Here is a 20,943-nt window from a genome sequence, read left to right as displayed (position 1 = left end):
TGCCGGACTGTGGTAACGGAATACCCAGCCGTTGTCGGTGATGACGGCACTCGCCGAATCTGGAATCTGGCAGGGTAACCTGTACTCGGGAGAGACGTCATCCGGGCACTTGCCATGTCTCTCGTGTATCCCGAACATCAAGGGAATCTTGCCATTTACAAGCAAGCTAGAAGAGAGCGAGGCAGGGATTGTCCGAAAGCGGTAGTGTAAACAACCACCTACACATACGAGAAGGCAGCTGCCGACCCTTGTCCATCTTCGCCTCTGGGGGTGCTTTGGACGAAGCCCACACAGTGGCACGTGTGCGCAGAGCCGAATTAAGTTCATCCTTAGGTGAAGATGAAGTGCAAAGAGAACGGTGATGCAGGGTAGCGGGTACAGAATGTGGCTGAGAGGGGCGCCGAGGTTCTGGAAGCCTGCGAAGCAGATCAAGGCGACAACCCAGCAAGAACAGGATGATGTGGTGGGAATTGGTGTGGGAACAAACCGGACAGGGTCAAATGTTGCATAACTAACCGCCAACAACGGTATAACTAGAGTGGGTAATGCGACAATGAGAATCAACGTACCTTGACATCATGGCCTGTGTTGCCCTCCCCAGCAGATCTTGCGGTCCGGCGCCGGCTGTCTCTGCTCCTGCGGGGCCTGGCATTGTGCCTCTTCGGTCGCTCAGTTGTCGGATTAAATGCCAGGCGAGGGTTCAGCGTGGTTCTGTGGCCCGCTACGGACCGGTATGGTGTTTTGTTAGGTTCGGTAAGTGGCTGACGGTTAGAATCTTAACGAGTCACGGTTCGTCGATACAAAATCGAGTATGCTTTGGGAGGCAAAGAATAGTCGGGCAGATAGGTGAACAAGCAGATTAGGTTCCAGGCTATGCTTCCGCGCTCGCGTCGTGTAAACAATTCTAATCGCCGTGTCTCGCGGCTGGGCTGATTTTGTAGTCAAGTCGGTTCGGAAGCGGGCCTTGATGTTGTTTTGGGAGTCAAGTGGAGGGACCGCACCCGGGACGTCGATAAGGGCTTTCAGCTTCTGCCCGAAAGGCCCGCTCTGCGCTCTTGACGCACCTACCACGCTGTGGTGCGTACTCGTGTGTCCAGTAGGTACCTTATTGCCTTAACGGCGGAGTAAAGTACACGTACACCGGTGGGGCTCCGAGGTGGGTTCCTCTCAGGTGTTGGCTGCCAAGACCTCCCGAACCGAGAAGCGAAGCTGGTGCAGCAAAAGAGTGGTCTGAGGCGCAAGGAATCTTTAACCTTTGCTGGTAAAGAACAAACTGGGGTCTGCGATACCGTGTCTGTGGTTCTCGTTACTGTTAGGTGCGTCGGCGAGGAACCGGGTGTTTGAGAAGGTCTGAGAACTACCGGATTATTGGGCGGCTACTGCACCAAGCTTGGCTTTCGCTTACTGCGTAGCTGCGGGTTTCGGCCGAAAGACTCAACATCCGTATCTGAGAGAGAGGGCCAATCCACTTCAGGTGACTGAACATACAAGACCGAGGTGTCATTCCCGGCTCGGCGTCCCGTTACCAGGCCAAGTTGAAAGTGGACAAGAATAGATAAATCGACTTCAGCGACTGTCTCGAGGTCGCCATCAAGCTTGAAGCCTACGAAGACCATCACGCTAATAATCAATGACTCGGCCAGAGGCCCACAATATATGCCTTTTGGCTGATGCTTCGGGTTGCGTGGCTCTGAAACCAGCAGCCTAGCTCTTCTCAGCGCGACCCCGGCCAACCAGACTTGTTGGTTAGCCTGGTCGCTGTTCTCAGGCCCAGCCTAGACCAGCGTCCTCTCTCCCAATGAAGCACGGTAACTTGATTTCCTCTCCGCTTCATGTGGTTTGGCAGGTCTAGGGAAGGACCTCCTCCCCCCACCTTTGACACCTTTCTGTAGCTTCTCCCGATGCTGAGAGCCGCCAGGTATTGCAAATAGTCATCACGCGCAGATGGCAGCTGAGCAGGCACATCCCAAATCTCTCACTCGCGATTGGTGCAATTTGCCAAGGACAGTAACTAATGTTCATGGCCGACTCCCAGCTCGTTACGGAGTCCATCGCGCACAACACGCCGGAATGCACTAGTTATTTTAGGGGCCTTTTCCTATGCACCACTCATCTTTTGGTAACCCAACGACTGGCCTGAAGTGGTCTTGGACGGTGGCAATAACGCGGGCATGCAGGCGGTTGGCTTCGAATGAACTGGCACGCAAGCAGCCTAGAACGCGGTATCGCCCTGAGCAATTCCTCGAGGCCGCGATTTTGACTGGTTGCGGCTGCCAAGCAATGCTCGCCGTTAGTTACATCGTTTACGGAGTACTGCGGGCAAGTACGGCCCACGTCAGCCCTTTTGGCAACCAGGTTGCAGTTCTCGGCACGGAAGTACAGTGTATAACGTCTATGCCTTATATGCAGAGTACGGATTAACTACACTATTGCGAGACTTTCTACTTGTATTACATAGACTACTCTACGTTTGGATAAGCTGCTTGAACGGACCACTCACGCCTCATGCCGGTCGCGGCCCCTAGGTATTTAAGCAACTTTCGGGTTCTCCGAACTCCTTACCACGCACCCATGTCACCACAACGGACTGCCAGCAAAACGAGGTAGTATTGGGCTATGTTAACGCCGAATAGGCCACTTGCGCTTAGGGCGTGTTCGGAAAACAACACAATGAGTACTCGCCCCTTCCACGCTGGTCTCTCGAACACACACGGCCGACCGCCGTTTACTCCCTGAGGAGCGTGGGGATCTACGTTTACGTTTGTAATCCGTACATACACAACTGCATAGCAAAGTACCTGGGATACAGAGAGATACCTATACAGGCGGCGTACACGGAAGCGGTGCTGGCGTGATGCTTGGTGTGTCCGATTACCGGCTGGTTCTTGCTAGTACGGGCATTGCGCTCGATCGCCGGCTCTTTGGATTTTCAGGGATACTGGATGCTATCCTAGATGCCTCCTCGCGCTATTGTCAAGTCGCTTGCGAGTGTATGGGTCTCAGTGATGGTAGCAGAGGGTTCCTAACAAGCGCACCCCATTCCCTTCTACTGGCACGCCACAGCCGAGAGGCTAGAACTTTGCCCCCTAGTAAGGCCAGAATGGCGCCTGATGTGGATTACAAGTGCAGAGTGTATATGCCGCACGCATAGTTTGCATTTTCTAGTCGATCATTTTGTTTTCCAGAGATGACTGGCGTAGGAGCGGTCCGCTAAGATTCCAACCCAAAATGAGGCAATGGAGCATAGTCAACAACGCTCGCACATTGTTCGGTGTCACAGAGATGGGAAGCTAGCAATGTCTATATCGTTCTCTGCCGAGAACGAACATGCGAACCAACTCATGACATTCCTCGCTAATAAACTCCAAAGTCCAGCCAAAACCCGCCATAGACCTTCGAATAACAACGTTACTAGTAATTCGTTAACCGAACCGGAGCCGTCCGCTACAGGTCGTGGCCGCCATTCCGCTTACCAAACGAATCTGCGGAATCTCATGCTGCGTCTGGAGCAACTTATTCAAGCAGCACTGCTACCAGAACCCCCTCTTCCGGCCTTTACTTGAGCGATCAGCTCCTGCAGTTTCCTCTCCAGCTCCGGGCTTGTTCCCGAGGGATACTGCTTCGGGTGAGGCGGCCGCGGTGAGAGCGGGTCAGGGTACTCAGCTAGAGAGGCAGGTTAGTAGACGGCCACGACACCATCAATGCATTGCAAGCTGGGTTTGTTGGGACCAAAATGGCTGCTTACCGACACTGAACCTCTGGTCTTGGAGCCTATTTTTGTACATCTCGTATTCATCGCGAAACTTTTTGGTGTTCCAGACCCCTTTCTTGGAATCTGAGGAATGGTTGGTCGGGTGAGCAGGGTCAGACATTAGGTCGTCGGAGTTCATTATAATGCCTATGGAGGTGGGTTTTGGGCCGATGACTGCCTCGCTTTGTGTTGGTCTTGATCCAGTGGATGCCTTGATTATCGGCTCTCGAAGCCGAGGAGCTGGTACGGGCTCAGCGACGGGACTTACAAGATCCCTTGATATGTGAGACGTTCGCGAGGTTACTGAAGCTCGAGGTAGAGCCAATCGGAGAGACCCAAATCTTGGTTAACACAATTGAGCAGATTGTTCTCAAGAAGTGAGTAGTCGATCGAGCAATGAGCAATGTGTCGTGCGCCTGTAGTAATAGTACCGACTACGGAGGAGCTGCGGTACCTATGACACCTTCCTGGGTGCTGAATCCCCCCACATTCGTGGTAGCTGGTCCGTGCGTCTCCAACCCGCTGCAGTGGGCATTAAAAGTGAGCTTTCGAAATGACCTCGTGCGGCCAAACCGAGATCTCGAACGACGAGCAATAACGTTAGTTACTTGATTACAACCGATCGGGAGAACGCATCTTGTAAAAGACCCCCCCCCCTAAACAGACGAGGGCCACCGCGACGCCGCTAAAATGAGCAAAGGGGGGAGAGTCCCAGACGTCTGGGAGGACGACGACTGGGAGGTCCTGGCCGACCGCGCAGCAAAGGAGGAACCACCAAAGCCTGAGCCTCAAGCACCCATGACACGCGCCGAGCGGCTGGCAAAACACGCCGAAGAACAGCGCAGGTTATGGCAGTCAGCGTAGGATGCACACGACCGACCGCTAGGTTCCTACCACGGCTAACCTTGCGCGCGCAGAGAGGCTCCGGATGATCCGCCGTTCCTACCAACCATGGCCGACCAAGTCCCTCTCACGATGCCCTTCAAAACGCCAATCAAGGTTCTCAGCCGCAAGCCCGCACCGCAGGTCCTCGCCAAGCGCGATCCGGTCACCGGCCTCGAGCAATTGACGCTGAAAGAGGATGAAGACGACGAAGGCGAGGAGAAGAAGCAGCAGCCGCAAGAATCGCCCGAGGAGATCCGCAAGCGGCAGCAGCGTGAACTCGAAGAGAAGCAGAGGCGGTACGAGGAGGCGCGAGCCAAGATCTTTGGTGATTCGAATCCCTCGTCCGGCCAGTCCTCGCCCCGCACCGGTACCCCGCCATCAGGGGGGGGAGGGGAAGGTCGGCAGGGCCACCGCGGGCGAGGTCGTGGCAGGGGTGGCCGTGGCCGTGACCAGGATAACTCGCGGCAGGACAGGAGGCAACAAAACAACCAGCAGCCGGGGGCCACTAGGGAGCTGTTTGATCCCGGCTATTCGCCAAAGCCGGGCTTCAACCTACAGAAGCGCGGGGATAGCTACTCTCAATCAGGCACGCGGTCAAATATCCCGCGCGAGGAAGATCAAGTCATACGTGCACCGAGAGGACCGGATGGAAGCGGAAGAGGCGGCTTCGGCTTCGCCCGACGAGGACGCGAGCTCGGTTGATATTCCGTTCTATCAGCGTTCTACAAGGACCGTGGCCACGGCTACCACCCGCCGCCGATCTTGCCGGCCAGTTGAACCACCCGCTCGGTGTCACTGACTGGCTTGCCGACGTCGCTTACGACCTCGCGGTAACTCGTGTACGCCAATCTATCCAGCTGTATGCCCGTTATATCCTCCCAGTGTGCCAGGGTATCTCGAATATGCGAGGGAGAGATGCCGGCAACGAGCCCGGTCGAGTTTCCGTTGCCAATACCGTGTGCAGCATCCGGCTCGTCGCCAGAGAAATATGCCTCGTCGACCTCCGCCAGCCACGCTTTTTGCTCGTCTGGACCGGGCTTCTCGCCGAGCCCTTTGCGATCGATAATCACTTGGTCGTCTGCCTTGATCTGGCCACCTCCATTGGTGCAGCCGCCGGGACACGCCATGACCTCGACATAGGCGTAGTCTAGGCCAGCAGACTTGCTGCCCGGTCTCCTCGCGCTACCAACGGGCTTGCCACCCGGCATGCGGGATGGTCTTGCTGGCTTCAGCTTCCGGACCAGATTCTGGATGTTTCGGAAGCCATAATAGCGCGCCGCCTTGAACGCGGCTTCGCCTGACGCCTTGACGACGGAGTACTCAAAGACATCGGCGTTTCTGCCGCGCGCCATCTGTATCCGAGAACCCGGGTGCCTCGATTGCACGTCATGGAGGATGTAATGCAAATTACCGCCAGACGTGCCCTCCTCCCGAACCTGCTTCCGATGCTGTGCCGGGAACAGGAATCGTTGGATGGTGGGATCTGGAAACTCGGGTTGCTGCACCGGCGCTGACTTGGGCAACCCAAAGAAGTCAACTCCCCTGGACGCGGCAAGCATGAGAACCTCTTTGCTTGTGATGACGCAGTCCACGTCTCTGACCCCTTTCCCCGGCTTGCCCGAGCCTGCCCACACCGCATCCGTCAGCTCCTCGCGGCTCGCCTCCAGCTTCTTATCGAAACACGGCATGACCGCCAAGTGCCATATCCTGTCGGGCGGAATCCCAAGCAGCCGGCTGAGCGCGGTCTTGAGCATCGTGCCCATCAACGCCTGCGGCGATTTGACCCGCGACAGGTACGGCAACACGTACGGATGCGTCTTCTCCGCGTAGCACACCCACCCCGGACATGACGACGTCAGTACGGGAGGAGTAGGGTTGTCGGAGGAGCCCTGGCCCTCACGCCGCCCCAGAACCTCATCCGACCCCAACACGAGACATGCCTCCCGCGCGGTGTTGGTGTCTACAACCCATGTGAATCCATTTCCGTGCTTTCCTCCCCCGGCCAGACCAGCCGGGCCCATCAACAACTGCTCGATCATCCAACCGGCCTGCCGCGCCGTGACACCCCCCCCGCACGCCGCAGCCAAGTTGGCTCTTGTCTGGGGCGAGACGCTCGCGACGAAGAGTTTCGCCGCTGGATCCTCCAGCCCAGACACCTTGAACTTGCCAGCCCCACAGCTGCCGCCGTCGCTGTCCCGCGTTATCCGCAGCGCCGGCGCCGAATCGAGCATGGAGAGAACCTCATTGTGGCTCTGCAGGCTGACGAGCACGGCCTCGGCAGAGGTGACACAGCCGGAGCAGGCGAGGCAGTCGGTGAGGGAGATCTGTGCGGGCGCGTTTGTCGATGCGCCGGTGGCAGAGGGTTGCTGGCCGTCTAGGATGACTTCGAATTCGAGGGATTGGGGTTGTTCGGAAGATGATGGTGGCCGCGCCGGAAGGGTCTCGACGGGCTTGATGCAGGCGACGCCGGGGGAGATAAAGTCGTTAAGGTCGTCGGCCGAGAGGATCGCGGACATGTTGGGCCGATCGCGCAGGCGGATCGTTCGCCCTGGACGTTAAGAAAAACGACGGATGAAATCCAGCAATAATAGGCGCAAGTTCCGTCTCGTAGAAGAGCTGCTTCTCAATGGACGCGGTAAGAATGGCGACCAGCGAGTCTCTGGGGTGAGAGATTTCCTAGCGCATCTAAAACGCACTCTGAATGCCCCGTAAAAAAAAACGGGGAGGAAGGGTCGTGGGGGTCCGCGAAGACTCTCTACTCGGAGATGCACGATTTTGAGGGCGACTTGCTTTGAAATGCGACTTCGCACATGCGGTATCGGCTCTGTGGTGGCGGTTTGGATGCCCCGCCGATAAGAGGGTCCACGCCGCCGGTTTCCGACTTACGGTAACAATACGGATTACTTGTGCCAATCACAGCATTGGTATTACAGTACCTGTCAAACACCACGATGACGTACTTGTATGTATGTACGTAAGGTCTCTAAGGGTTGACATGATATCATCTACGTTTATCGATGTCTATCTTGGAACATCCCAATGATGGCTCTGGCAATCTTCATGTTCAATCTTTCAACGTTTGACGATAATATATAAACAATCCTTTGTAGTTCAAGAACCCATTTTATTGATCTTTGCACCTGGGTTGCTTCCGTCACGGCAGGGCAATGGACGTAAGTTGACTACCTTATCATACTCCCCTTCTTCCTTCTGCTGCGTATGCTGATCTTCCAGTCCGTGTCAACATACAGCGCGGCCAGTTTGGCCTGGCTAGCGATCCAGGCCACGACGCTCATCGTCTGGCCCTCGCTCATCAGCACCCTCCTCCAGGCCGACGGCCCTGCGCAGGGGACGCCATACGGTGTCGCCAATCCGTCTCTGGAGCAGTACTTTGCCCGCTCCCTCGGGCTCGCACAACTAGCCCTGGCCAGCCTCCTCCTCGTTCTCTCGGGTGCCCTGCCGCTCGACTCGCCAGCTAACCGTCTGTCTCCCACTCCCCTTCCGCACACTCACACTCACACTCACACTCGAAAATAAATAGCGCCCGACACGTCGAACCCGACCCCCTCCGCGTCCGCCGCCGTGCTGGTGACGACCCTCTACCACGCGGCCGCGGCGTTTTACGCCTACACGCGCTACCACGCGACCCGCGGGCAGACGGCAGACCTGCTGGGCTGCCTCGCCAGCAGCGTGCTGGCGGCGTACGGGCTGTGGGTGCTCTTGTTTGCGGGCGACAGGAACAGGCGAGTCAGCCGGCGGACGGGGGCGGACAAGAGCACGAGCGGGTGGCCGTTCAAGAACGCCGAGGCGGATAAGAAGAAGAAGAAGAAGAGGTGGTGATGCTCGTTTCTGAGGTGATCCGGGCTGTCTTCGAGGGATGGGAGAGAGGTAGATCCGTTGATTGCTCAGAGTTGTTGATGCATGGTGTCGCTTGGGCGTGGTCGTAGTGATGAGATCGTGTCGAGATTGGCGGGGGCCTTAGTTGAGTTTGGGCCGAAGCCGTGTGTTGGCGCCCCCCCCCGGCCGGCGCTGTGGTCATGCCATTAAACGCCGGTGCGTAAGCCTGCTGTTCTGCGATGTGTCCATCGCCGGCCCGCGAAGACGACGGTCCTATGTCCCCCATGGTAAGAATACCATGGGCCGCAATTCTCAAACAATCAAAAACCTATGGATTGATCGGTAGCCCATGGTCTTCCGCGCAACCGCAACATGACCACATTGCATTTGAAAGACTGTCCAGACCTCCGTTGCCCGTAATCAGAACCAGCGCATCGCCTGCCCTCTACAGGCCCCTTTCCCCGTTCCCCAACTCCTCGCCCGAACCATAACGCCCACGTCCGCAAAATCAATGAGCCCCGACGGAGGACTATGGGGGGTCTAAATCCTGTTACGAGACGGCTCCATATCCCCTCAGGCATCAGCCGTGACGGGCTCCTCGCGGCTTGCGCTCGCGTCGGCCGGCGCGGCCTCGCCATTGCCCGCCGGCGCGACATCGTCATCCCCCTCGAGAAGCGCCTTCTGTCGCTTCTGCCACGCCTGCTCGCTCTGCACCACCTGGTCCAACAGCACCTCCTTCTCCAGCCACTCCTGCTTGTACAGGTCCTCCCACAGCTTGCACTCGGCCCGCAGCTGCTCGCCCTCCTCCTCGGCCCACTTCACCTGCAGGCGGCAGAGCTTCACCAGCCGCTCGAGCGGCATGTTCAGCTCCTCGGGAGAGAAGCCCTGTTCTTGAGTGAGCGGGGTGAACATGTCGCCCGACGACTCGTCCCCCGGGCTGGCGTCGTCGACGGCATCGTCCTGGCCGGAGGCGTGGGATTGCGGGGTCTTGATGATGATTTTGAGGTTCTTGGACTTGCCCGTCGCGGCCTGCATGCTCTTAGGCACCGGGTCGGACGGTCGGAGCGCCTCGGTCTCGTGGACGGTGCGCATATGCTTCGCGAGGGCGTCGGATCGAGTAAACGCGCGGTCGCATTCTATTTTTTTTTTTTTTTTGGTTGCATTAGTCTCCCAAACGGAGCCAAGAAAGAGGCAGTGGCAGCTTGGTAAGATAACTCACCAGGCAGGTAACAGTAGAAAGGTTTCTCCCTCGTGTGACTCCTCATGTGAGCCTTCAGCGCATAGCCGCTGGCGTGGGGCATGCTCTTCCGCGAGCAGCCGACCCATTCGCAGGTGTACTTCTTTTGCCGGCTCTCTATGTGGTCGTTGTGGATGTGCTCGACCAGCTTGTCCATGTTGCCCATGTCCCCAGTCTTGCAACCCTCCCACGCGCAGACAGTGATCTGCTCCTGGAAGTCATCTTCGTCCTGGCGCGCGTTCACCGGGGAGCTGGGGACATCGCCGTCGGTGTCGGAGGACACATCGGACATGCCCTCGAGAGGGTCGGGTTCTGCCTCGGGTTCAGGCGCGACGGCCGAGGGAGTGTTCGACCGGGCGGTGATCTTGAGGCGCTTGGGTGGAGGCCCGTCATCCAACACCTCGGTGACCTCGTCGGGGAACTCGTCCTCGGAGGAGGCCATGGACGAGAGCGGCGAGTCCTCGATTGGCGAGTCTGCCCTGGTCATTGTGGTAGGCTGGGAGGACGGGAAGAACAATAAAAGATGGGGAAATTGAAGGCTCGACGCGGCTGGCAGCCGATGCCAATCAATGCCCTGCTTGTCTGTCCTGCTTGTCTTTGATAGATTTTCGCTTCCAGAAGACTTTCAAGTTGCCCAGAGGTCCAAGAAATTCGATGCGGCGAAAAAAAGAGAGTAACCTGTAGACCTAGGTGTGGCTGGATTAACGCAGGTATTCGGGGGTATTCGGGCTTTGGCGCACGAAGCTTGGGAGAGATCAGCGAGAATGCCGACTTGCGAAGTTGCAGGTCAGCTGGCGGAAGCCATTGATTCGCGCCGCGGATGGCGGCATCGTCGCGCCGTGACCCTGGACAAGGGGTGTGAGTTCACCAACCTTATAGCTAGTGTAAGTTACCAATGTACAGTACGGATTACATACGAAGTACCTGGGTACTGTAACGTTAGTTAACTAGGCATTCCTCGGCGCCGCACTGATGGAAAAGGTCAATCAGCAAGTGGCGAGCAACTGCCCGCCAGCTGTGGAGTTTTAGGCTTGTCGCCGGATAGGTTGCCACCGTTGACCAAACTGCAGGGTTCTCATTGTTGGTTTTACCCCTCCCCCACCATAACAATAAATAACAAACCCCAGGGGTCGACGAGACTTTCATGCGCTCCGCGTCCCACAAGCTACGACTTCACCTTTGCAACGCGACTTCGTGCAGCCACGGGGGCCTTGGCCGAGATTTCCCGCATATCGCTTTACTTGAAATCACAATGGCTTCGTCGACCAAGATCTTTTCCCTCGAAGGGAGGGGTCTGAAGCTGGACACTGCCGAGGATTTGGAGCCTCACATTGCCGATCTCCGCGCCATGGCAGATGTCGAGGAGGTGCACTTGCTCGGCAACACTCTGGGTGTCGGGGCATGCAAGCTTCTTGGCGAGGTGCTTGCGACGAAGAAGTCATTGCGGGTGAGTCGCGCCCGGGCGGAACGGGCAACTCCGCGATGCCGATGCCGATGCCGATGCCGCCTTGCAGCCTACTTACTGACTTGGTCACCTCCGCAGGTTGCCAATCTCGCCGACATATTCACCGGCCGCCTCCTCAGCGAGATTCCCGAAGCGATCTCCTCCCTCCTCACCTCGATCCTCAACCTTCCGAACCTGAACACCGTCAACCTCAACGACAACGCCTTCGGCCTCAACACTCAAGCACCTCTTGTCGCATTTTTGGCGGAACATGTGCCCCTCCAACACCTCTACCTCAACAACAACGGCCTCGGCCCGCACGCTGGCATCCTGGTCGCCGATGCGCTCTCGGAGCTGCACGCAAAGAAGGAGGCGGCGCGCAAGGCGGGGCAGCAGGTACCCGACCTCGAAACCGTCATCTGCGGTCGCAACCGGCTCGAGAACGGCAGCATGACGGCGTGGGCCAAGGCGTTCAAGCTGCATAACAAGGTCAAGGAGGTCAAGATGGTGCAGAACGGCATCCGTCAGGAGGGCATCTCGCATCTGCTGAACGAGGGTCTTCGCTATGCCACGCAGCTCGAGGTCCTGGATCTGCAGGACAATACATTCACGCTGCTCGGCGCCAAGGCTCTGGCCGCGGTCACCCCCGGCTGGACCGAGCTGGTTGATCTGGGCGTTGGCGACTCGCTGCTGGGCGCTAAGGGCGGTGTGGTGCTCGCCAGGGCGCTCAAGAAGGGGAAGAACACAAAGCTCAAGATCCTGCGGTTGCAGTACAACGAGATTACCTCGTCCGGCGTCAAGGCTCTCGCCGAGGCCGTGGAGGAGGCACTGCCGGCGCTCAGGAAGCTGGAGCTCAACGGCAACAAGTTCACCGAGGATGACGAGTCCATCATTGCGCTCCAGGACCTCTTCGAGGCGCGCAAGGAGAAGCAGGCCGGCGACGTTGTCGTCGAGGATGAGTGGGGTCTTGATAGCCTGAGTGACCTGGAGGAGGAGTCTGAGGGCGAAGAAGAGGAGGAGGAAGGAGAGGAGGAGGAGGAGGAGGAGGGGGAGGAGGTTGAGCCCGAGGAGAGGGCCGAGAAGCTTGTCAAGGAGGCCGAGGAGGCGCAAAAAGAGCCTGTCGCTCAGCGAAAGGACAAAGAAGTCGATGAGCTAGCGGAGAAGTTGGGCAAGGCCGAGATTTGAGGGGCCGGGCCACAGGTAGGCGGCAGCAGTCACTTCCAAGACCACCCCATAGATACAGACGATACCCCAACACCACTTGTCAGATACGAGTCTGGAAGACATCTATAGAACAAAAAGTAGAGCAGCAGCCGCTAAAAGGGGGGGGCGTTTAAGATCCAAGGGGGAGCGACGAGCAGCGACGAGCAATGTATCAACGAGGTCTAACCCCGTACTGTGCAAACCAAGTCGTCCCGGCTTTGGACGAGAGACACGTTGACACGCCATCGATCGTATCCTGTTCTAACTCTCTGTCGCAAAAGGTCACCCGCGAGAAGTGGACGAGTTTTCAGGCTACTTTGTGCGGCCGTCCGGGTAATGCATACCCTTGTTCCAATTCGTACTCCGATACCTTTCGGCTGCGAAGGCCTGTTTCTACCCCTCTGGACGCTTCGAACCACACCACAACGGGGTCTATCCTGAGCCAGCGTCACCAGCTCGGAGATCAGGCGGAGCACGACCTGTCAGGTTTGTACCGTAAACCGCCCACAGGTTCAATGATGCTGCTCTTCATGATTGGGGATCCTCAGTACCTTCAAGTACTTGAGAGCCACCTGTCTGACGGAGAATAGATAGGCGCATAGATCCGTTCCCTAATAGCGACTCACCTCGACCACTCGCGGCGTCGTCCCGTACAGCAATAGCACATATAAGGCAAACCATACGATGACACAAATGAAGAGGCGATGCGCTGGTACCCCCTCGAAACAACGGACTCTATCGTCGACAATTCGGTAACGTGTGAACATCAGCGGAAATATGCGTTGGGACATTCAAAGCAGTCAAGGGTGAGAAATACCCCTGGGAAAGAGGTTGCTGTTGAGGGGATCTTCGACCTCCCATTCCGCTGGTGACACCAACATGTACTGTCGCCCGGTTTCCTTTTCGTCGCTCTTCTGGCGTTTTTCTCGACCCCTTCCGCCTTCCCCAAGGATGTTAGTCTCGACCCCGGAGAGGATGTTGGCGCGCAATGTCAGGGGCGAGACTGTGACGTGAACGGACTGCACTGCAACTCCTTTGTGGCGGGGGCAACCCCCCGTCCAGAGCAGGGAGTTTACAGAGTGTAGACCTAGCCAGCGCTGGCTTTGTATTCAAATCGAAACATCGTCCCAGACAACGGCACCGCAAAAAAAAAAAAAAAAAAAAAAAAAAAAAAAAAAAAAAAAAAAAAAAAAAAAAAAAAAGGAGCTCGGCCACGGACCGTAGTTCTACATACCCAAGAGGCGAACCGCCACGTCCGAAACTGGAAACGAGAGAGGAGTAGAGAAAAAAAGTGAGCCAGGGAACAGCACGTCGTGAGTACAGTGCAACATACTTTGGCGAGAAATCTATGCCATCAGAATCGCCATCATCCCGAGGGCAGCACCCACCACGACACCCATCCAGACACCGCCCCTCGCCATCACCTCGACCCGTCCCTCCGCCCCGGACCCGGCGGTCACGTTAGCGACGCCTGCCCCCTCGCGGCTTCCGCCGGCGGTCTGCGCGGCCGCCGCGGCCGTGACCAGCGTGCTGGTTGCCCCGTTGGCCAGAACCGTCGTCAGCGTCGTCAGCGCCGATGCCGTTGCCGCCGTCGCCTCCGCCGCAGCATCTGGCGACGCCGACGGGGCGGACAACGACAGGTCGCCCTCGGGGGCGGGGCCGGCGGTGGCGGTCGCGATGGGGTCGTTGGGCAGGGGCTGCAGCGAGCTGTTACCGCCGTCGCTGCTACCACCACCGCCGCTGGTGCTGCCGGATGACGTATCGTCGCCGGTGCCGCTCAGGCCGGGAAGGGGTCGGAGACTCGGGGAGGAGGCGCTATTGTTGCCGTCCTCGCCTATGGTACCGTTGCTGATTCCGGCGCCGATGCCGGTGCCGGTGGCCGCCGTGCTGTTGTTTAGGCCCGGAAGGGTCGGGAGAGAGACACCGGCTGCGTCGCTTGGGAGCGGGAGGGAGGTTCCGCCCGTGGCCTGCGCGGCGCCTCTTCCGGGACTCGTGTCGTTGGTGAAGACGAAGCCCTGGGCCGGAGTCACGAAGGCGGTGGGCTGGGCCGCTCCTGAGTTGGCGGATGGGCTGGCGGTGATGGGACTGAAGGAGCCTATAACTGCCGCGGCGGTTGTACCTCCTGTAACGGGTGTGAAGGAGCCGACGACGGCGCCAGCGGCGGAGGTAGCCGCCGTAGCAGAGCTGACAGCTTCTGCAGTCGTCTCGCCCACGACTTCTGTAAAGGACCCGATGATCTGAGCGACCCCTGATGTAGCGGTCTCGGCCTGCTGAAAGGCAAAGTGTCTCAGTCAACGGGGTGGGTTCCTTCAACGCGGCCGACGTGACTTACCGAGGTGTCGACGCTGGGGGGAGTCGGAAGCGGCGCTAAAGAGCTAGGGCTAGCCGCTCCCGCACCGAGTCCCGGTAACTGGCGCAGCCCTCCTTCAAGACTCTGCGTCTCGGCCACATCCGACTGCGATGCCACCTGCGTCGGGCCCGGGGTGACGGTCGTAGACGAATCCGCTCCGGCTGGAGGAGTGATGGCATCGCCAGTGGCCAATGCGGGCAGTGGCAGAAGCGATGCCGAAGACTCGTCGGCTTGCAAGCCAGGAAGCTCCTTTAGACCCGAAGCTGCAGCAGCTTCGTTGGCGGCGGCGACGGCGGATGCGACAGCCGCAGCACTCGATTGCTGGGATGCCAGGACCTCTGAGGGGATTGCGGAAGGTGCTGGCGCCGGATTGGCAAGGGTTTGTATGCGGACAATCCCACTGCCGTTGCCATCTTCGTTGCTAGGGGCCTGCCGGGCGGTTCCGTTGCTGTTCCGTTGGGGAGCTGCAACTACATGCTGAGCGGCAGCAGCCAGCAGAACCGTGAGGGAAACCTTGGCGGAAAGAATCATCCTGCGCCGAAAGCTTGTGGTTGGTTGGTCTGTATGTATCAAGCCAGGCCAAGGCTGGGCTGATCAAAGATTATATTGGGTTAAGGACTCGTAGTTCAAGAACAAATATCGCAGAAAAAAAGATACGCTGACCTGCAGTTCACGAAGCGAATGAAGACGGAAGAGAAGACAGACACCACCACGGGAACGGGGGGGATTCGTATCGTGGAAGGCAGGAAAGGAGGAGGGGAAGAAGATGAGAGGGAAGACCGGAAGGGGGGAGGATATATGGCGGCAGAACGGTTCTCACGTGATCCGCGACACGGGAGTTGAGGATCCCTCTTCGAGTTCATGCTCCCGCGGGCTCAACGGCCTCCATGCTTGACTCCCGGGGCACCCCAGAAGGGTGCTGAAAATAGACAGGCGAGTCAGGTGCCGCTCGAAACAGCGCATCCCCCAATGGCCCCAAGAAGGCAGGGTTGGACTAAGTCCAGACTTGACAGCGATGTAAACGTGCGAATCCGGCACCGGCTCGAGTTCTGTCCTCCATGAGGTTGTCGAGGCTAGGTCACGCATCAGACGATGGGTCCCACATCTGGAGCGGCATCCGTTCACGTTCCGGCTTGGGTTTGCGGCTCAAAAGGCAAAATCGAGGTAGGCAAGGGGGCCCGAGCGATATCCTGACACGGGAGCCCCGTAGCGATGAAACTCGACTCCTGCCACACCCGCTTCCGCGCGAGCGACCATCGGAGCCTGCCGCCACAACTTGCCAGTCAGAGCGAGAAGCGAGACTGGTCCGTGAGTTCCAGGTTTCCTTCTTCTTCCTCAGCGTCTCCTGTGGGAGGCTGTCGAGACCCAAGCATCTTCCTGAGCGGTTGTGCTGATTCCTAGGAATAATTCGAGCGTGAAAGCATTCCGCCACATGTGAGCAAAGGGAGAATTGGAAAAGGTGAGCTATGCCCGATCATGTTTCAGGATGGTGGTAATGTTGTCTCTTTTGGATTGAAGCGATCACTCTGTGTGCCTCGCATCTCGCATCGACTTGGTTGTCGGGTTGCTTTGGAAAATCGGATCATTGTGTGTATCGGTTGTGGAAGGTTCGGTAGCAACGGTAAACCACGATGATTCGACGATGGCCCAGGATTTGAGCAGAAAGTAATGCACCTTCAATTCCGTAGGACCGCCAGTGGTAAAGCTTGGATACATTATCTGTGTTCCGCAACAGGACAGGTACCGTAGACAAGATGCCTGCCCCAGTAAGGAAGGTAGGTGGAATGTGCCTGCGAAGCCACACTCCGTGCTCGCGAATCCCACTGAGCACACTAACTAATAACTAAGATCGGGTCTCGGCAGGGTGCCACGACCCACCACCTACCCAGTTCTGCCAAGCGTCCCCGCCTAAATTCTACGGACTCCTCTCATCGCAACGGCAGCTCCTTCATCGACGACCGACTCCCAATTCGACCCATCTGAGCCGACAATCATCCCCGCTCCCCACCTTTTTCCTCCCCAACGACGAAATCAGCGCAATGGGCTGGTTCGACGGCTGGTTCGGCGGTTCCGATAATAGCAGCTCCGATCCGCTGCGGCGGCTGGACCCGAAGCTGCGCGAGTTCCTCGAGAGGGAGTCGCCGGTCAAGTACAACGCTCCGCCAACCTCCAAGACAGCAGCTGCCCCTCCCCAGCAAGCACAGCAGCAGCCACCAGACCAAGCCGCCCAGCCACCCACCACCACCGCAACCACCACTGCAACCACCAATGCAACCACCAATGCCTCCGACTCTGCCGTAGAACAACAACAGCCCCGCGTCCCGCCCCAGTCGCTCTTCCCGGACGGCCGGTACGCGCACCTCTGGAAGACGTACCGGCCGCTGGCCGAGATCGAGGCCGAGACCAAGTCGGACAACGAGAAGCTGACGGACGTGATCGAGGCGTTCAAGGAGCGGCGGGGCCTGATCGGGCGGGCGGCGCTCGAGAACTGCGCCGAGGAGCAGGTCGAGTGGTCGCAGTGCATGAAGTCGGGCAGCTGGCGGGCGCGCATGACCATGTGCCGCGACGAGGTGCACAAGTTCGAGCGCTGCTACAACGCCCAGAGCCGCCTGCTCAAGGCCCTCGGCTACCTGAGCGTCCAGGGCCGCAGCCCGGAGGTGGACGAGGACATTCAGATGCGCGCCGACGAGCTCTACCACCGCATGCTCGACCAGGAGCGCGAGGCCGAGAAGGCGAGGGCCGAGGGCCGCGAGGTGCCCGCTTTCAAGCCGCTTTTTGACGACGACGACAACAACAACAACAACAACAACAACAACAACGGCGGCGCCGGCAGGGGGAATACCGCCGCCGCTGGGGCCCCCTCCTCCGAGGCCGCGAAAGTGCCCGAGCCCAGCGCCGCCACCCTGGCTTCGTGGAAGGAGAAGCTCGAGAAGCTGCCGCCCGAGGAGCGCGAGGCCGAGGAGAAGGCGCTCCGGGCGGAGCACCGGGCAAAGGCCGAGATGGCGATGCAGATCCAGAAGCTGTGGGAGGAGCAGGCCAAGGAGAGGGAAGCTCGCAAGGCCGAGGGGAAGGAGACCATCATGGACAAGTTCGCGTCACTGGCGGCGTCGTGGCGCGGGCCAAAGTCGTCGTAATCGAGACTCTTTTCGGGTTCGAGGCCGGCCATGTGTGTGTACGAATAATTCGCTGTATAACTCATCCGTCATATATGTGTATGATCTTCATACGTATCAGGTACAGGGCATCAGATGGAGTTTCCCCCCCCTTTTTTTTTGGGATCCTCATGTCGTTCGCTGCGAGGCTACCTGCGCTCTAACACAGCTGCGGCCCGTTCAAGGAAGCCGTTGAACTCCTTGATCTGCTTTAGGGCCCCCCCACCGTCGCTTTTTGTACATGCCTGGTCTGCTACTCGGCTGATGAGCAACTCCAGATTGGCCAGATCCGCCTTTTTCTGCTCGGCTGGGGATAGCTCGGGCGCCGCCAGTCCCTTTTCCACTGCCATGTCGATGTCGTGCATCGCCGACGAGAGCGACATGTGCCGCTGAGGAGCACGCCGTGTCAGTTGATTGTCTTTTCTAGGAAAAATGGAGAAGGAAGAGAAGGACAAGAAGAGGAAGAAGAAGTACTGGACAAGACAACGGAACTCACCAAAGCCTTTTTGCTGGTAGCCTCATGCCGGATCCGTATCGCGTCCATCCGCAGGGCCACCTGCTCCCTCTCGGCGCGGATGCGCAGAATCTCGTCCCGCAACGCGAGCCTCTCCTTTTGCGCCGCGCGCACCCTCTTCCGGAGGGCATGCAGGGTGTCTAGTGCGATTGTCTGGCCAGAAGCACGCTCGTTAGTGACCGTTATAACTCTCTCCCCAACAGCAGGCCGGCCGCGGCACTTACGTGCTCCAGGAGCCTGGTCCTCAGCTCCTCCCGGAACGCTTCCAGTGCCCGGTACATGGTCTTCTGCTCCCTCCTGGTCGCCGCGTCCTCGGCCGCCCTCCCGCGCTCCTCGAGCTTGCCCATGTACGCCTCGATGAGCTCTTCGCAGAGCGTGGAGAGCACGTCGACTGCGTTCACGCCACCCCGGTTTGCAAAAGGTATATCGCCGCGGAGGGCCTTCGCGCTGGACTCGTCGTCGGACTCGGCAGCAGCGTCACCAGCCCCTTGGGGTTTGCGGAAGCGCTGAACCGTGACGGCGACGGAGCCAGAGGGTCCCTCGTCGTCTCCGTCTCCGTCTCCCTCTCCGGCGGCCCTGGGTTTCCTCGGCTGCTTTTTCGCCTTGGGCTGTCGTCTCGGCTTCGGCTGGGCCTGTGTCTCGGGTTCCGGCTGCTGGGAAGGCGATGACGGCGGATGCTGTTGTCGCGACGGCTTGGCCGGCCTGCCTACCCGGGCTTTCCTGACGGGTTGCTGTTGCTGGGCGGGACTGTCCGCCTCTCTTCTGCGACGCCGTTTCGGTAACGGTGACTCCTCGGCTGCGCCGGAGCCCAGCTCGGGCGAGGGTGCAGGCGGGCTTCGACGGGAACGTTTCCTCCCCAACAGCTGGGCAGCCTCCCTGTCACCGATTTCCTGCGCGCCCTCCTCTTGCTGGTCCTCCTCCTCTTGAACTCCCTGCTCCTCACCGTCCTCGGACCGATCCAGCGAATCTTCCACAATATTCTCATCCTCATCCTCAGCCTCCTCCTCCGCTGCCGCCGTCTCTCCTTCTCTCCCCTCCTCTTCCATCGGACCAGATGAACTCTGGCCTCTGGCCAACGGCTGCTTAATTTGTGCCGGCTTCCCGAGCAGCCCTCCAAAGCCCGGCATGGCCGACCGCCCAGCGCCCCGCCCAGCGCTAGGGCTCACAGCAGCATCAGTAGCACCACCATCCCCACCATCCCCACCACCAGCAGCAGCAGTAGCAGCAGCAGCAGCAGCCCTCCTCTCCACCCCGACTCTCCTGCCCTTCGTTCTCCCCCTGGTCGCCACCCGCCTCTCGATAGGCGACGAGTTCCCCAATTGGTGCGGGTGCAGCTCCGACTGGTCCTCCCCCCCTTCCCCGCCCGCGTGGTCCACCACCTTCTGCAGCAGGGCGCTCGACTCCACGACCGGCGTGCCGGCGCCCAGGCGGAGCGGGCGCCGCCGGCCGCTCCCCGGGGCGTCGGCGGGGCTTTCGGTGACCTCCATCTCCTCGGGAAATTGCTGCTGTTGCTGTTGATGGTTCTGCACTCGGATCTGCCTTCGGGCGGTAGGTGTGGTTCGCTCCGGCGGAGGAGGGGACGGGGAGGGGTCGAAGGAGAGGCGTTTCGTGGCGGAGATTATGCTCGACAGCGGGCCTCGTTGGCGCTGCTGCTGCTGCTGCTGTGTGCTGGTGATGCTCGACGGGAGCGGAGGGGCGTCGGCCATGGGGTAATCTTCATGGGCACCTTCCGCGGTCTGATTCGGCTGTGCTTGTTGTGGCGGCGGTGATGGTCGGGTGGTGGATGGCGGCAGGTGGGTGGCGGCGGTTTCGCCTGCTTCGGTGCTGGCGTCGGGAATGCTGTAGACATCGTGGCTGCTGGATGGGGGCGCTGCTGTCCGGAGTGGGCTCACGTGGGACGTCTCTCCATCGAGGCGTTTGCGCTTCGCAGAGGTGTTGGGGGTCGGTCGTGTCGCCGGAGCAGGCGGCGGCGGCGGCGATGGTTCGATCGCGGGCTGTTGCTCTTCGGGTTCTTCAGCAATCTCTGTTGCGGGCTCTTCAGCGACGGGAATGATGAAACCGAAATCGATATCTCCAACATTGTGTCTCCTGCTCTGCGGTCAACGGGGGGTTTATTATCATTGCGGCTGACTGTCGGGCCGCCTCACCCTGCCCCGCGCATGCGATCGCGCATGCGTTCCTGTCCTGGGCAGTGTGAGTTTAAGTATTCTTCTCAACGAATCGGGGCGGAATGGCCATACTTGTCGCCATTGTTCCTGGACTCGGACGTATGGAGATGTGTTGAGACCTAAATTGTCAATCGGCAAGCATCTCGCTCCACGCTCCAACTGCAACCAGCTTATCGGTGATGGTGACGCGCTTTGGGGAGCCGAGACGCGACGGTCCGGGGATCGCTGCCGCCCCACACCCAGTTCCACTACCGCTTTAGTGTAGAGATCCAGTAGGTGCGCATCTACTTACCCTAACCCTGAGCACTATCAATCGTGCCGCCTCTGGTTGGCGGCACAAGAGCAAATGGACCCCTGTTCCAGCTGGGCTGACATGTCTCATCTCGTTCCCTGTTACGCAAC

General features: G+C 59.0%; 9 protein-coding genes across 9 annotated transcripts; 4 read left to right on the top strand and 5 right to left on the bottom strand.

The window, feature by feature from the left end:
- Positions 1-3,164: 3,164 nt before the first annotated feature.
- P884DRAFT_327418 (uncharacterized protein) lies at positions 3,165-4,104 on the bottom strand. The gene is made up of 3 exons (XM_069445538.1): positions 3,746-4,104; positions 3,474-3,663; positions 3,165-3,411 (listed from the first exon to the last, which is right to left on the bottom strand). The coding sequence occupies exons 1-2, from the start codon at positions 3,888-3,890 to the stop codon at positions 3,518-3,520; spliced, it is 291 nt and encodes a 96-aa protein (XP_069300666.1). The 5' UTR covers positions 3,891-4,104; the 3' UTR covers positions 3,165-3,411; positions 3,474-3,517.
- Positions 4,105-4,441: 337 nt separating this feature from the next.
- P884DRAFT_297159 (uncharacterized protein) lies at positions 4,442-5,338 on the top strand (the record flags this gene model as incomplete). Its single annotated transcript, XM_069444486.1, has 2 exons — positions 4,442-4,611; positions 4,669-5,338. 2 exons carry the CDS (start codon positions 4,442-4,444, stop codon positions 5,336-5,338), a joined length of 840 nt encoding a protein of 279 aa, XP_069300665.1.
- Positions 5,339-5,358: 20 nt separating this feature from the next.
- P884DRAFT_80302 (iron hydrogenase) lies at positions 5,359-7,586 on the bottom strand. Its single transcript, XM_069446102.1, has 2 exons — positions 7,333-7,586; positions 5,359-7,252 (listed from the first exon to the last, which is right to left on the bottom strand). The coding sequence occupies exon 2, from the start codon at positions 7,150-7,152 to the stop codon at positions 5,380-5,382; it is 1,773 nt and encodes a 590-aa protein (XP_069300664.1). The 5' UTR covers positions 7,153-7,252; positions 7,333-7,586; the 3' UTR covers positions 5,359-5,379.
- Positions 7,587-7,803: 217 nt separating this feature from the next.
- P884DRAFT_327416 (uncharacterized protein) lies at positions 7,804-8,599 on the top strand (the record flags this gene model as incomplete). Its single annotated transcript, XM_069445537.1, has 3 exons — positions 7,804-7,809; positions 7,871-8,117; positions 8,178-8,599. 3 exons carry the CDS (start codon positions 7,804-7,806, stop codon positions 8,474-8,476), a joined length of 552 nt encoding a protein of 183 aa, XP_069300663.1. The 3' UTR covers positions 8,477-8,599.
- A 60-nt stretch (positions 8,600-8,659) lies between these two features.
- On the bottom strand, positions 8,660-10,504 carry P884DRAFT_282822 (uncharacterized protein). Its single transcript, XM_069443616.1, has 2 exons — positions 9,693-10,504; positions 8,660-9,609 (listed from the first exon to the last, which is right to left on the bottom strand). Exons 1-2 carry the CDS (start codon positions 10,195-10,197, stop codon positions 9,047-9,049), a joined length of 1,068 nt encoding a protein of 355 aa, XP_069300662.1. The 5' UTR covers positions 10,198-10,504; the 3' UTR covers positions 8,660-9,046.
- Positions 10,505-10,962: 458 nt separating this feature from the next.
- On the top strand, positions 10,963-12,339 carry P884DRAFT_192603 (uncharacterized protein; the record flags this gene model as incomplete). Its single annotated transcript, XM_069437690.1, has 2 exons — positions 10,963-11,157; positions 11,254-12,339. 2 exons carry the CDS (start codon positions 10,963-10,965, stop codon positions 12,337-12,339), a joined length of 1,281 nt encoding a protein of 426 aa, XP_069300661.1.
- Positions 12,340-13,677: 1,338 nt separating this feature from the next.
- P884DRAFT_80254 (uncharacterized protein) lies at positions 13,678-15,501 on the bottom strand. The gene is made up of 2 exons (XM_069446101.1): positions 14,690-15,501; positions 13,678-14,624 (listed from the first exon to the last, which is right to left on the bottom strand). The coding sequence occupies exons 1-2, from the start codon at positions 15,236-15,238 to the stop codon at positions 13,704-13,706; spliced, it is 1,470 nt and encodes a 489-aa protein (XP_069300660.1). The 5' UTR covers positions 15,239-15,501; the 3' UTR covers positions 13,678-13,703.
- Positions 15,502-16,674: 1,173 nt separating this feature from the next.
- On the top strand, positions 16,675-17,966 carry P884DRAFT_255639 (uncharacterized protein). The gene has a single exon (XM_069441006.1). The coding sequence runs from the start codon at positions 16,747-16,749 to the stop codon at positions 17,839-17,841; it is 1,095 nt and encodes a 364-aa protein (XP_069300659.1). The 5' UTR covers positions 16,675-16,746; the 3' UTR covers positions 17,842-17,966.
- Positions 17,967-20,712, bottom strand: P884DRAFT_289867 (uncharacterized protein). Its single transcript, XM_069444026.1, has 5 exons — positions 20,614-20,712; positions 20,521-20,557; positions 18,598-20,461; positions 18,356-18,526; positions 17,967-18,248 (listed from the first exon to the last, which is right to left on the bottom strand). The coding sequence occupies exons 1-5, from the start codon at positions 20,621-20,623 to the stop codon at positions 18,009-18,011; spliced, it is 2,322 nt and encodes a 773-aa protein (XP_069300658.1). The 5' UTR covers positions 20,624-20,712; the 3' UTR covers positions 17,967-18,008.
- Positions 20,713-20,943: the final 231 nt, after the last annotated feature.

This window comes from Thermothelomyces heterothallicus (genome assembly GCF_042370625.1).
Source record: "Thermothelomyces heterothallicus CBS 202.75 unplaced genomic scaffold P884_scaffold_3, whole genome shotgun sequence".
NCBI classification, from domain to species: domain Eukaryota; kingdom Fungi; phylum Ascomycota; class Sordariomycetes; order Sordariales; family Chaetomiaceae; genus Thermothelomyces; species Thermothelomyces heterothallicus.
The sequence above is the reverse complement of the archived record's forward strand: the minus strand, read 5'-3'. Positions and strand labels throughout refer to the sequence as shown.